Consider the following 13,681-nt stretch of genomic DNA (forward strand, 5'->3'; position numbering starts at 1 on the left):
TCGCATAGATCCCAAGCTTCAATTATTCGGTTGTGCTTCAAGGGGGTCGGAAGATGCCCCACAAGCTCTTTGAAATCTCAGTGATTTATGGCACTCCTGTGCTCTGGAAAATGTTGGAGACAGGTGGCAAGGGATGGGAGCGATAGGGTGTGTGTGAAAGTGATTCTCACGCAGGCATAGAAGTTGGCAGCTTTGTGGGCTGCAGGGAGTGTGTTTTTCTTTCTCTCCTCCACAGCAGGCTGCGGGGGTAATCAAAGGTGCTCATGAAGGGACGGGGAAGGGGAGAAGCCAAAACAGAGGCTGTAACTGAAACCACATGTGCAAAAGTTGTCCTAAGATAAAGCAAGCCGGTGCTATGGACCAAGCACAGAAGCCTATCCCAGGCTTTAGGAGGGGAAATGCCCACTCAAGCTGGGAGCACGGGATCTGTATGCTCAGTGTTAGTCAAATGCCTTTTTACAACACATCTGAGATGGGAAGTGGGCTCTTCTCTGTCTGATTTTAGCACAGACCGAACTTCTCCCTTTCTTTTCCCCTGCACAAGCCACCTGGCTGTCTTGTACCGTGTGTATTTAACCCCCTACAGCCTGCACTGAGCTGCCAAAAAAGGGAGCTGCTGTTTGCCCTCGGTGTGCTTACTTTGTTTTTAATGATCGACGTGTAACTCCGTTTGAGACGAAACCCGGCGTGATGGTCACACCCCACATGGCAAATGTTTCTTCTCTGCTCCGTTAGCATTATAATTAATAAACCTGCGTCTGACCGTAATGCCTACAGGCCTGGATCAGGATCGGAGCCCCACTGGGCTAGGGGCTATAAGCGCCAACTCCGGGAGTGCTCCGGGGCTGGAGCACCCACGGGAAAAAATAGTGGGTGCTCAGCACCCACTGGCAGCCCTGAGGATCAGCTCCTCCCCTCCCCACTCTGCCCTCCCGCCCACCGGCAGCATGTCCACCTCCCTCCCAGCACCTCCTGCCCCCCACAATCAGCTGTTCAGCAGCATTTAGGAGGTGCTGGGGGAGAGGGGGAGGAGCAGGAGCAGGAAGTGGTGGGGGCGGGGCAGGGGTGGGAAGAGGCAGGGTGGGGAAGGGTTTGGTGGGGAGCGGGGGTGGGGCTTAGGGCAGGAGGCGGGGCTTTGAGCACCCCCCGGGAAGTCACAGCCTCTGCTAGGTGCTGTACAATCATGTGATTACATGGTCCCTGTCATGTGGCACCTGCAATCCAGAATGCACAGGCAGACTCCATACCAGTCCGTGAGTCTCTTCACAGGAGCAGGGGTCCACCTGGATGGCTCCGATTGCAGGAAGGGGGTTAGGTGCTGTCTGACTTGCCCGGTGGCTTTGTCTGCGGTTTTCTGGCTGTGAAATTCTGGACGGAGGCTGCACTTGGGAGAAGGAAGAACCATCCTAGGGATGAAGAAAAATGTCTCCTTTGACTTTTCCCTGCCGTTAGACCTGGCACCGCAGCACCAGTAGGAACTAGCTCACTGCCACTGCTCTTGTGTGAGCAATAGTCCCGAGCACACTCCACAGGAGCTCACAGCACTTCCTCCACACTGATTAAGCCTCATGATGCCCCCATGTGGGAGGGGTGGGACCAAGATGCTTCCTTGGTGCTAAAAGTTTGGCCTTATCCCCTTGTATCGTAGCCTGGTTGCTATCCGGGAATAAGGCACGCGTGTTTCCAGAGTCCATCTGCACCAATTGAAATGTTGTTTGTTGCATTGCTGTGTATGCGGCTGGCCTGTCTGAGAGCTCACCCCTGGCCTTTGCAGTTAAGAATTTAGATACACAAGAGAAATGGACCAAATCAAACCCTTTCCCCTGCCTTGCCGGCTCTCTGCAGGGGCCGCTTTATCTTGGGAATGGTGGGGCGGTCTGACTGACTCGGACTTGGTGTCTTTTCTTCTCCCCAGATGCAACAGTGCCCATGTAGGCGACCGGTGCCAGCTGCCAAACCCCTGCCTCAGCTCCCCGTGCAAGAATGCCGGCACCTGCCACCCGGTCATCCGTGGCAATGCTGTGGACTACACCTGTTCCTGCCGCCTGGGCTTCACAGACCGGCTGTGCCTGACTCCCGAGGAGAACGCCTGCCTCAACAACCCCTGCCGCAATGGAGGGACCTGCGACCTGCTCACACTGACTGAGTACAAGTGCCGGTGCCCTCCGGGATGGTCAGGTGGGGCCAGCACACATACCTCCATCGGGGAGCCCCGAGAGCCCCACTGCCCCCATCCCCAACACACAGGGGTGGGATTGTTGTAATGCCCTGCCTGTAGCAGAGTCCCCAAAGCCAGGACTGGCCTTGGAAATCCAGGGTGAGGGGCATGTGCAATGCCCGCTCCCACGGAGCAGCCCCCATCCGGTCTTCTAAGGGGGCTCACTGCAGCTGGGCAGGGGCAGGAGGGTCCATGCAGAGCAACGTGGGGTGCTTCCTCCTGCCCCCAGGCAGCGAGTGTGTTGCCGTCCTCGAGAGACCAGGTCTCCTATATGGCAGCCTTGAAACTCCTCCAGGCCTGTACCTACAGGCTCCAGGGCAGACAGCATCGACTCCATCCTTTGTCCTGTCCGCTCTGCGGGGACACGAAAGATCCCTCAGCCTCTTTGATTAGTGGAGTGGCTTGTCCCCTTCTCCTCTTACTAGCGTGCAGCCGGCCAGGCGTTGTGCGGGAACAGTGTGTGTACAGCTGGGGCGTGCCTTGGGGTGAGAGGTGCTATCAAGGTGGGGAGTGTGTGTTGTGAATGAAACACACCTCTGTGCAGACAATGCCAGTGCAGGAGGAGCCCAGTTCAGCCACCGGAATCCCAGAGAGGGGGCAGGATTGGGGGGCACAGGAACCCACAAGGGACTCTGCATATATCTGCAATCTCCAGCCCCACCCTCTTTGTTCGCTCCCCAGGAAAGACCTGCCTGCAGGCAGATCCCTGTGCCTCCAACCCCTGTGCCAACGGAGGGCAGTGCGTTCCTTTCGAAGCCCATTATGTCTGCAAGTGCACCGCGGGCTTCCACGGGGCCAACTGCAAGCAGGACGTGAACGAGTGCATCACCAGTCCCCCCATCTGCAAAAATGGCGGGACCTGCACCAACGAGGTCGGGACCTACCAGTGTTCCTGCAAGCCAGCGTACACGGGCCAGAACTGTGAGCACCTCTATGTGCCTTGCAATCCCTCACCCTGCCAGAACGGGGGCACTTGCCGTCAGACCGGCGACACCACCTACGACTGCACGTGTCTTCCAGGTACAGCCGGCCTTTCTCACGATTTGGCCATGGGGCTCCAGTGGTGAGGGCACTCGCGTGTGTCTTGAGAGATCAGGGTTCATTTCCTTGCTCTGCTGCAGACTCCCTGTGTGACCTGGGGCAAGTCACTTGAGGTATGTCTACACTGCAGTTGGGACAGCACCCGTAGGTGTAACGGAGCTAGCTTTGACTGAGTTAGCTTGCTAAGGGCAGGTCTTCACTACTCGCCGGATCGGCGGGTAGTGATCAATCTATCGGGGGTCGATTTATCGTGTCTAGTGTAGACGCGATAAAATCGATCCCCGATCGCACTCCCTGTCGACTCTGGAACTCCAGCTCGCGAGAGGCGGAAGTGGAGTCGACGGGGGAGTGGCAGCGGTCGACTCGCCGCCGTCGTCACGGCCAGGTAAGTCGACCTAAGATACGCCGACTTCAGCTACGCTATTCGCATAGCTGAAGTTGTGTATCTTAGGTCGACCCCCCGCCTCCCCCCTCCCCCCCGGCTAGTGTAGACCTGGGCTAAAAGTAGCAGTGGAGTTGCCAAGTATATACCCTGATCGAGGGTAGGAGGGTGACTAGCCCCTGCTGATGCAGCTACACTGCTAATTTTAGGAAGCTAGCTCGCGCCATGCTAGTTCAGGTACGTCTACACATACTGCAGTCGTACTTCCCAATTGCTGTGTAGACAGACCCTTAGTTTTGCCGTGCTTCAGTTCCCCCTTTGCAACATGGGCAATAACAGCACATCCCTACTGCACAGGGGGGCTGTGGGGATAAATACCATGTTAGATTGTGAGATGCTGAACTACGACATTGGTGAGGGCCTTATAAACGTCTCTGATCGGTAGATTTGTCTGAGTTGCCATTCATTTTGGAAGGCTGATTTTCATCCTATTGTCCCTGAACTATTGAGATGCAGAAAGCTCAGCAAATTCAAAACCTTTCCAAGTAACTACAGGGCAATGTACCTGCAGTGACCACTCGAGGGACCGAGAACAACCAACAGCTCTAACAGAGGTGGAACAAAGATGTTCTCAGTAAGTCTGGGCGTATACTTTGTGGCAGCTCCTAATGACGGGAAATATCATCCGAGAGCTGATCTCCAGCTGGAAATTGACTCCATTAGCTAATCTGAAATAGTTATTTCGGCAGAAGCACCTGTGCAGACCCTCTTACTCCAGCCTACGAATGCCTTTTTCTGATTTAGCTTAATCCACTTCTAAAGTGGCACAATTATTGTGGAATAGCTAGTTCGGTCCATTTCCACATGCAGACAAACCCTGATAGAAGAGGCCTCTTGGCCTGAGTTGGCGCAGGGAGACCCTCCCCGTGCTCTCTGCTGCCCCTGCTGGGCAAACCACGGAACAGCACAGATCCGTTCCTGTAGGAGGGCTGGAATAAATGACTGTGAAAGGGGAGAATGGGGCGGGAGAGAGGGGGAGGGAAGGAGTGGGGTTACCCACTCTCGGTTCAATTCATCCCTGTGCAGAGGCAGTGGGCCCAGGCCTAAGCCAGTGAGGATTTAAGTGGAGTACAGGCGTAGGGCTAGCTCCTCGCCAGTCAGGGAGATGAACGAAGGTCTCTGAACTCAGGGAGTCCTTTCGGTTCTGTCGTGCTGTGGAGGTTTTCACCGCAGCACGCTGGGGTCAGAGCCTGAGCAGCTGGAGGGGAACTGGTTGCGCTTTGCTCATGGCTGTGAGACAGCTCCCCGGCTTCTGCGGCAGCGAGGTGCTCGCGGCCAGACGGAATGAAATTTACAAACTTCCTGCCTGTCAGCAGCCTGCCCCCAAGAAGGAGCTGCGGTTAGGCCGAGGAGGCCGAACAGCAGGAGAGCTTTGTTTTCAGGAGGATTAGTCTGGTTTCTCACCCAAACCGGCCTCCTCCACCTGTCTGAGGCAGACGCAGCGAGAGGAAGCATCTGCCCAGTCACCCCCCGTTGGAAAGACGCTATCGGCCGTGTTAAGCTGCCTGGGAAATCTCTGTGCGGTGGAGAGGGCTCGAGGATTTTTAATCTCCTCTTTTCACAGATAAACCATGATAAGGTGGATACTTCGGGTGTGAAGATGATATAGTGATTGGAGTGGGGGACTTGGGTGCAGGCTCCCCCTGCTTCTCTTCCCGGCTCCCTGGGGGAGTGACACTTAGTGGTTAGAGCAGGGAGTGCACTATCAAGACCTCCTGGTTTCTATCCCTATCTCTGCTGTTGACTTGCTTTGTGGCCCCTCTGTGCCTCAGTTTCCTTCTCTGTAAAATGGGAATTATGATATTTGTATAGCAACATGGGAATTACCAGACTAGATCAGACCCCAAGTCCATCTAGTCCAGTGGCCTGTCTCTGACAGTGACCAACAGCAGCTGCTTCAGAGAAAGTTGTAAGTACCCTCCAGAAGGCAGATGTGGGATAATCTGCCCTCGGCATAGCTCTCATCCTGATCTCTAATAGTTATATTAGTTTTAGCCCTGGAGCATGAGGTTCAATATCCCTTCCACAATGTACTACTTCCCTGCCCAGCGTCCCAGGGCTGTCCTGAGGCCCCTGTCATCCATGTTCGTCAAACAAGAGATGACCTAAAACGACAGAGCTATAGATGAGGTGCCTATGTGACTTAGAACAGTAGAGCTTTCTCCTGGGCCAGAGAAGTGAATGAACTTCCAAAGCTGGTGAGAGCTGGGAGCAAGTTCTGATAGGCGTTGACTGCAGGGAGCCAGGAGCACCCACCAGAAGTTAGCAGCTAACTGGTGGCTGCTTGGAAGGATGGCCATTTTAGTGCTGTACCCGTTATTGTGACGGAGAAGGCAGCCCTTCAAGTGAGGTAGGGTGACCAGATGTCCCGATTTTGTATGGACAGTCCCGATATTTGGGGCTTTTTCTTATATAGGCTTCTATTACCCCCCCCACCCCCGTCCCGATTTTTCACACTTGCTGTCTGGTCACCCTAAAGTGTGGGGAGAGGAGAGGGCTTGTGGTGCCCCACTGGCCCCCTCAGAACTGGAAAGGAAGTCTAGCTCTGGCTAGCCAGCTTCCTGCAAGAAACCAGCCTGCCTTGTGCAGCCGTGAAATGTGTTATCTCAGAGAGCGAATCTCTACTGCAAGGGGGACGGGTGAGGAAAGCATTTGCTCTTTGACATCCAGCTGTGACTGGAGGGAACTGCTTCCTAGGGATTTGAGTGAACCCTTTATTGGTTTGCCTCCCATGAAGTCCAATGGCCAAATATTAACATGCAAAATAACCTTGGAGCTATTGAATGCTCTGGTAACCTCGCTGTTTGAGGCTGATCCTGCCAGGTGCCAAGCTCCGTTGAGAGCCTTCAGCACCTTGCAAGGATCAGGCCAGCCAAGGCATGTGTCTTGTGAAGCAAACACTGTATCAGATGATTCTGGCCGAGGCATAAAAAATTGAGGGCCATTTCTCATGATAAGATACTCATTGATGTGCTGGCTTGTAGCTCAGCACATTTTAAAACAATACCCTCTTTTAATTTAAAAAGAGTCTGTCTATTCAGAGTCTTTTACAGCCGAGCTAATCTAATCTATGTTATCATGCCTTTGCCTTAGTACCTAACCCTGAATTTAAAGTAATTGCAGCACTAATTACTCATTCGGATGGTTCAAAATGAGTTAAACCTGGTATCTAGGACGTTACAAGTTATTGCCATTCATGCTCGAATCTGCAGCTTAAACGCTAGGAATGAATCAACATTATCTGCTTTGGACTTCTACCAGCAATCATAAATAACTGTTATTGCTTTTCATTCAATACGGGGCTGATTTTGTGGGAGGAGAACAAGGCCTTCGTTTAGAGAGAGGCTCAGGACCTGGCTGGGAGGCAGGTACTCGTGAGTTCTAATCCTGCCTCTGACCTGCCTTGGGCAACTCACTTAAAGTCTCTGTGTCTGGTTGTTTATCTGTAAAATGGGAACAATGTTACTAAATCTACTTCTCTGGTGTTGGGTGGAATGTGAGAGGCCTGATTTTCTATAGGTGCTGGGAGCACCCACAGCTCCAGCTGGCCTCAGGGGAGCTGCAGGCACTCAGCACTGTGGAAAATCAGGCCCTTTAAAAGTGCTGAAGGCATGTCCTGGGCTCAAGGACCCTGCAAAGTGGAAGGGTCCCAGAGATCAGGGCCTGAGCCTGGAAGTCTACACTGTAATTAAACAGCCCTGCAGCGAGCCCAGGTCAGCCGGCACCGGCCAGCCGTGGGCATCTAACTGCAGCGTAGCCGTACTGTAAGTAGTGGAAACAAAACCAAAGCCGCGGGTCCCGTAGACCTGGATCATCTTTGTTACACAAGATTATCCAGAATATTTTGGGGACAGCGGAAACATTTGGATGAGCTGGAGAGGCAAGGATCACATGAGGGGATGCTACAGGGCTGTGTTCGCCTGGGGCTGTGTTGTGTATACTTCTCATTAATGCTCCAGGGTCCCCGTCACAGCCTGGTTGTATCCACTCTTGCAGCCATCTGAGGGGGATGTGTTTCCGGGTAGGTCTGTAATGCAGTCCCGGGGGAGCGGGGGGTGATGGCAGCTCATGTGCCTGCACCCCAGCTAGCTGTAATTAGGGTGACCAGACAGCAAGTGTGAAAAATCGGGATGGGGGTGGCGGGTAATAGGAGCCTAGATCAGAAAAAGACCCAAAAAGCAGCACTGTCCCTATAAAATCGGGACATCTGGTCACCCTAGCTGTAATGTAGCTAAGGATTCTGGAGCAGTGAAGCTGCAGCCTGCGTGGGCTATCCATGCCTGCCGAGAGCCCTGGGTAATTGCTTGTGTTGTTCCCGTAGGTGAGCTATCCAGATTAAAGCTAGCTCGGCTATGTCTACATGAGCTGCATTTACTCCTGCCCCCCCAGTGATTGCAGTGTAGACATACGCTCCTGGTCTCTGCAGAGTAGCCATCTGGACACACCGTTCATTTCAGTAGTTTCTATAGTTAGTTGTGTCTGGTTTCAGCTAGGGGCTGACTAGGTGAGCACAGAGCTAAACAAACAGCTTGGTGAGCGGAGATCTGATTACACCTGCAGTATATAGCCTCGAACCAGCCATTGCTTCAGCCTAGCCCAGGTCTAAGCATGTTTTTGGCAGGCTGGCCGAGCGGCTGTAAGGAGCCAGCCTGTGGTGCACAGTGTTTACAGTAAATACATCACTTAACCCTGTAACAAGGACAAGCGACAGTTTAAAATGTTAACAAGCCGGGGAGGGGGCCCTGCTTGACAGATCTGCTGATAAGAGCCTGGCCTCTGTGTTTTGTTCCGCCCACCTTGGGGAGCTGGGAAAGGTCAAAAGCTGTTCAGTTGCCCTGTGTGTCCTGCTATGGGATGAAGATAATTAAAAAAAGCCCCAGCCTGACAGTGCAAAGAAGAGTGCTGGGATTTCGGTAGCATTGGCTGCCTTGATTCATGTTGCAAGAGTCTTAGTGGTGAAGAAATACTGGCTATTAGCCTCATTAAAATGCAGTGATTCAGAGCCCTATTCTGCAGCCCCTTCCGTGAGTGATCCTCGGTTGCATGGGCGTGCCGTGAAGTCAGCAGGCTGCACTCAGGAGTGAGGGGCGTGCAAAGCAAGGCCCCCGCCTAGTCCCTGTGAAGGATCAAGGTCCTTATTTTCAGAGGGGCCATCGATCTGCCACTTCTGCTGAAGCCAGCGGGAGCTGCGAGTGCTCGGCGCCTCTGAAAAACAGGCCCTGTCCTGTGGAAGTCCTCATCCTCGGCAAGGAGTGGGAGGAAACTGGCTGCTGCCTCCAAGATTCCTGCAGTTCCAGAGCGAGATTTCTTCATTCGAATGAACCTGCAGCTCATAAATAAGAGGGGAATGGAGGTGTGACTGTGCGGTTTTCTTCAAAGCCAAGGCTGAAGAGCTGCCACAAACAGTCAGTGCACGTTAATTAGTAACCTGCCACAGGTTGGACTTGCTGTGCGGCTCAGAATGAAAAGACTTCTTGTTAGTTATTGCACAAGTCCAAGGGAGGAGAGTAATCACTAACCAGCAGTGATGAGGCTTTCCAGCTAACATCTGTGTCGCCGTAGCAGTGACATACAGCTTCGCGCTGCATTAGGGAGCAGACAGAGTCACCTGACATATCCGTGCTACAAATGTTGCAATATACAAAGCCCAGGTGGTTACTGAAGCCTGATTGAAAATCAGGAATGGAAGAGAAAACGTTGGCCTGATTCTGGTCTCACACCGTTAAATTAGTCTTAGGCAATAAAGGCTGCAGGATTGGGCTCAGAGTGTCGCTGAAAGCTGTGTATCCTAGAGCTGAAGCATGCAGCAGTTTGTTGCAGTGTGGTCCCAGGGGAAAGGGGAACGGGGAGTCAGAGAGGGAGGAGGGCATTTTGTTCAGCTGGGAACAGAGGCGGAGCTCAACCCAAACCCTGCAGCCAGACACCCCCAGTCTTTGGCACAGTTCACATTGGATGGAGGCGGCTGGTACCTATCTTAGCACCTGCATCCTGCTGCGGATAGCCAAGCCTATTCCTGGGGTGTGGGAGATCAAGCTCCAATTAGCTCTGTGGCGTTCCGGAGGCTGGGACTGGTTGTTTTCCTCCAGAGCAGAGAGTAGATCTAGGTGCTTCCTTTCCCCAGGTTTTGCTGGTCAGAACTGTGAGGACAACATTGATGACTGTCCTGGGAACAACTGCAAGAATGGAGGCACCTGTGTGGATGGAGTTAACACCTACAACTGCCAGTGCCTTCCTGAGTGGACAGGTAAAGCTGGGGCTGTGGAGAGAGCATGGGGGACTGGGTGTGTGAGCTTAAGGAGCAGGGACTGCAGAAGACAGATCATGCTGCAGATGAAGCAAATAGCAGAAGATCCATTGACTGAATTGGGAGCAGAATTGGGGCAGATGTTACTGCCAGTGCACAGCTTGCTGCATGCCATAATGGACGTTGGTCTGGTCCATTAGGGCTGATCCTTTGGACTATCCAGTCCAGTATCCTGCCTCTAGCAATGCTTCTGAGGAAGATGAAAAATCCCTGCATTGTATCTAGCTCACTGTGCAGGGCTGTCCATGTGGCGGGGAAGGCAGGAGATTCCTTCCTGACCACTGTGGAGAGACCAGTTCATGCCCTGGAGCATGATAGTTGGGTTCACTCACTATGATATTCCTCCCCATTGCAGGCCAGTACTGCACTGAAGATGTCGATGAGTGCCAGCTCATGCCGAATGCCTGCCAGAATGGAGGAACGTGCCACAACAACCATGGTGGCTACAACTGCGTCTGTGTCAACGGCTGGACCGGCGAGGACTGCAGTGAGAACATTGACGACTGCGCTATGGCTGCCTGCTTCCAGGGTGCTACCTGCCATGACCGGGTGGCCTCTTTCTATTGCGAGTGCCCACATGGCCGCACAGGTGGGTGATTGCAGGTTTAGTGTGATACATGGGGACGGAGGGAAGTGTGTGCAGACAGATTAAAGTCCAGTGGCACGTTCAGGGGACTATATCCTGCCCTGGCAGCGGAGTTGACTTGATCTAATAGCTCTCTGTTCTATAATCCTTGGGCCACATTGATCTCTGGTGTAACAGCACTGGCGTCAGTGGAATTACACCAAGGGGAATTTAGCCTTTTTCCTTCACCCAGGATAAAGAGCGGATCGGTCATTGGACTGGGAGTCTGGAGACCTGGGTTCTTTTCTCGGCTCTTCCATTGTCCTGCTCTGACCGTGGGCAGGCTCCTTCCCCTCTCTGTGCTTCTGTTTCTGCCACTGTCGTCTGTCTGGTCTGTTTAGATTGGGAGCTCTCTGGGGCAGGGACTGTCTCTGACGCTGTGTTCGTACAGTGCCCGGCACAATGGGGTCTGCTCTTGGTTGGGGCCTCTGGGCACTCCCCTCATACAGAGATCGGAGACTTGCCTCCCCAGCTCTACCCTGACAGGTGTGTGCGCGTGTGCTTTGCTCGATAGGCTTGCTGTGCCACCTGGATGACGCCTGCATCAGTAACCCCTGCAACGAAGGCTCCAACTGCGACACCAACCCTGTCAACGGCAAAGCCATCTGCACCTGCCCCTCGGGTTACACGGGCCCGGCCTGTAACCAAGACATAGACGAGTGCTCTCTAGGTAAACGCGGGGGCTGCCAGCTTTGGGGGTTGTTTCTAAGGAAATGTCGCGGGATCGGGCCCAAGCTGAGGTTTGGTTTAAAAATACATAAACGGGGTGGGGAGGTTGTGTAATGCCCCGTGATCCCCTTGCATCCAGACATTGGGGCCATTAGTAGAGACTGTCTAGATGGGTTTTATCAACGGCACTTGTCATTTTTAGGAGCCAATCCTTGTGAGCATGCTGGGAAATGCATCAACACCCAAGGGTCCTTCCAGTGCCAGTGTCTCCAGGGGTATTCGGGCCCCCGCTGTGAGATCGATGTCAATGAATGCCTCTCGAATCCATGCCAGAACGACGCCACCTGCCTGGACCAGATCGGTGAATTCCAGTGTATCTGCATGCCAGGTGGGTAGAAGGGCTGTCACTTTTCTCTCTCCTAGACCCCAATCCTGATCCTTGGCCCTGGGGAGGAGCATGGTTTACTTTGAGAGGACACCATGGGCACGCAGATCTGATGGCAGGATTGTGGCCACCACTTGCCAATGAGCGACTACTTTGCACGGAAGTGTGATTATTTGTAACCTTACCATTAGTGTTTTTGAAACCTTCTAGGAACAGGGACAAGGGAGGTTCCTTGGGCAAGGGAAATCCTGCTGTGGGGCATTTAAAAACCCTCCAGCTGGAAGTCCCATAACTAAACCTGAGAGCCCACAGGCCCTGACATCAGCAAACTGAACCCCTAAGTGGAGAGACCTCCAGTGACATCAGTGGGCTTCAGTCAGAGCTCTGATTTGCAGGGAAGGTCTGTGCAGGTGCAGGTGGGAGGCGGGAGGCTGATTTTTGTCAGGGAATGAAGCTTAGAAGAAAAATCCGCTGCAGGGTTTGTTTTTCTTTCATTAAACTTCCTTGACGATATTGCGGCAATAGGAATATTGGGGATGGGTGGGGAGATAGAAACCAACGAGGGCGCTGGGTGCACAGAGAATGCAGGATCGGGCCCTTTTTATACAATGCCTCTTACAAACATAGGATTTACCAGACTGGCCCACACTGGGGTCCGTATCCTGTCTCCGACAGTGGCCAGCCCCAGCTGCTTCAGGGGAAGGTGCAAGTACCCCATGATGGAGATTTATGGAACACCTTGCCCATAGAGAAGGCTTCCTGATGACGCCCATCAGCCACAGGTTGGCTTTTGCTCTGGAGCATTGCAGGCCACTGTCCCGTGTTCCCCTAACACGGCGGGCTACAGCCACGCCTGGCGTCCCTCGGTGCAGGCCGGCAATGCTCAGCATGTGGGTCTTTTGCTGCAAACTCTGAGAGGCCCTTTGGATCTCTGACTTGCAGGTTACGAGGGCATTTACTGTGAAATCAACACGGACGAGTGTGCCAGCAGCCCCTGCCTGCACAACGGGAACTGCATCGATAAGATCAACGAGTTCCACTGCGAGTGCCCCACAGGTACGGGGCGATCGATAGCATTGCCTTCAGCGTAAGCCTTTGTAGTGGAAAGAAAGTTGGAATTAATCCACCACCCAGAGGCAACGCTGGGCTGATGGATTTCAACCCAGCAGAGTGGGGCAGATCCCTGGAGCTCAGGGAAATAACGCTCCTTTCGTTTGAAGCCTCCTAACTTTGGCAGCCCGGATATGAGTCTGGAAACTTAAATGTGAGCACCAGGCGCATTCCGGGAAGGGAGGAAGGAGTGCCAGCGGGATTTCTCCCTTAGACCCAGTAAGTGTGTGGGGAGAGCTGTCCGGGATCCTCTCTCCCACCCAAGAATCCCCAACGGCCTATGCTGGAGAGATTCTGGCAGATGATTTCAGCGAGCCCTGCAGGGCAGCGAGCTCTGTAAACCGGTGACTGATGTATGTGTCCCACTGCCCCCTGTTGGCTGGAATAAGAGCTGCCCTACTGTGTGTCACAGGCCCTGTATTGTGAAGAGATTCTCCTTTAGCTCCAGAGACATGCCTCAAAGCACAACAGCGTGCAGTGCAGGGACAGTCACAAAGGCCTGAGTCACCATAGAAGAACTGGTGTAAATCAGCATCTCTCCATTGCAATCTATGGAGCGCAACTGATTTATCCCAGAGCAGCACCTGGCCCTTTTCTGGTGTGAGGCCCAATCGGCCAGGTGAAAGAAGAGGCACGGGAGGTTCCCTTCATGGCAGCCCCAGCCCTTTCCTCCTGTGGAGCCGAATCCTGAATGGAGCTGAGCGCCCACAAATCCCAGGGACTTCAGTGGGAGCCGTGTGGGTGGGAAGATGCATCGCAGCCCGCAGGCATTCAATGGGAGAGCCCTTCCCGCGGAGCGGGGCCTGCCCAGCCAGCGGGAGAGAGGAGCGAGGATTAAAAAAGCCCAACTTTGCACTTGAAAAGGCCCCAGTGTGGGGAGGAGGGGC

General features: G+C 53.6%; 1 protein-coding gene across 3 annotated transcripts in view; it reads left to right on the forward strand.

Annotated features, from left to right (window-relative positions):
• Window positions 1–13,681, forward strand: part of NOTCH1 (notch receptor 1) — an 81,631-nt gene that overhangs the window by 41,434 nt on the left and 26,516 nt on the right. For all 3 annotated transcript variants that reach the window (XM_008169491.4, XM_042854363.2, XM_042854364.2), the window contains exons 3-9: window positions 1,916–2,178; window positions 2,900–3,238; window positions 9,823–9,945; window positions 10,361–10,594; window positions 11,145–11,300; window positions 11,502–11,687; window positions 12,627–12,740. In XM_008169491.4, coding sequence (XP_008167713.2) covers window positions 1,916–2,178; window positions 2,900–3,238; window positions 9,823–9,945; window positions 10,361–10,594; window positions 11,145–11,300; window positions 11,502–11,687; window positions 12,627–12,740 — 1,415 coding nt within the window. The remainder of the gene's footprint in view (window positions 1–1,915; window positions 2,179–2,899; window positions 3,239–9,822; window positions 9,946–10,360; window positions 10,595–11,144; window positions 11,301–11,501; window positions 11,688–12,626; window positions 12,741–13,681) is intronic.

The sequence above is a fragment of the Chrysemys picta genome, chromosome 18 (genome assembly GCF_011386835.1).
Source record: "Chrysemys picta bellii isolate R12L10 chromosome 18, ASM1138683v2, whole genome shotgun sequence".
NCBI classification, from domain to species: Eukaryota; Metazoa; Chordata; order Testudines; family Emydidae; genus Chrysemys; species Chrysemys picta.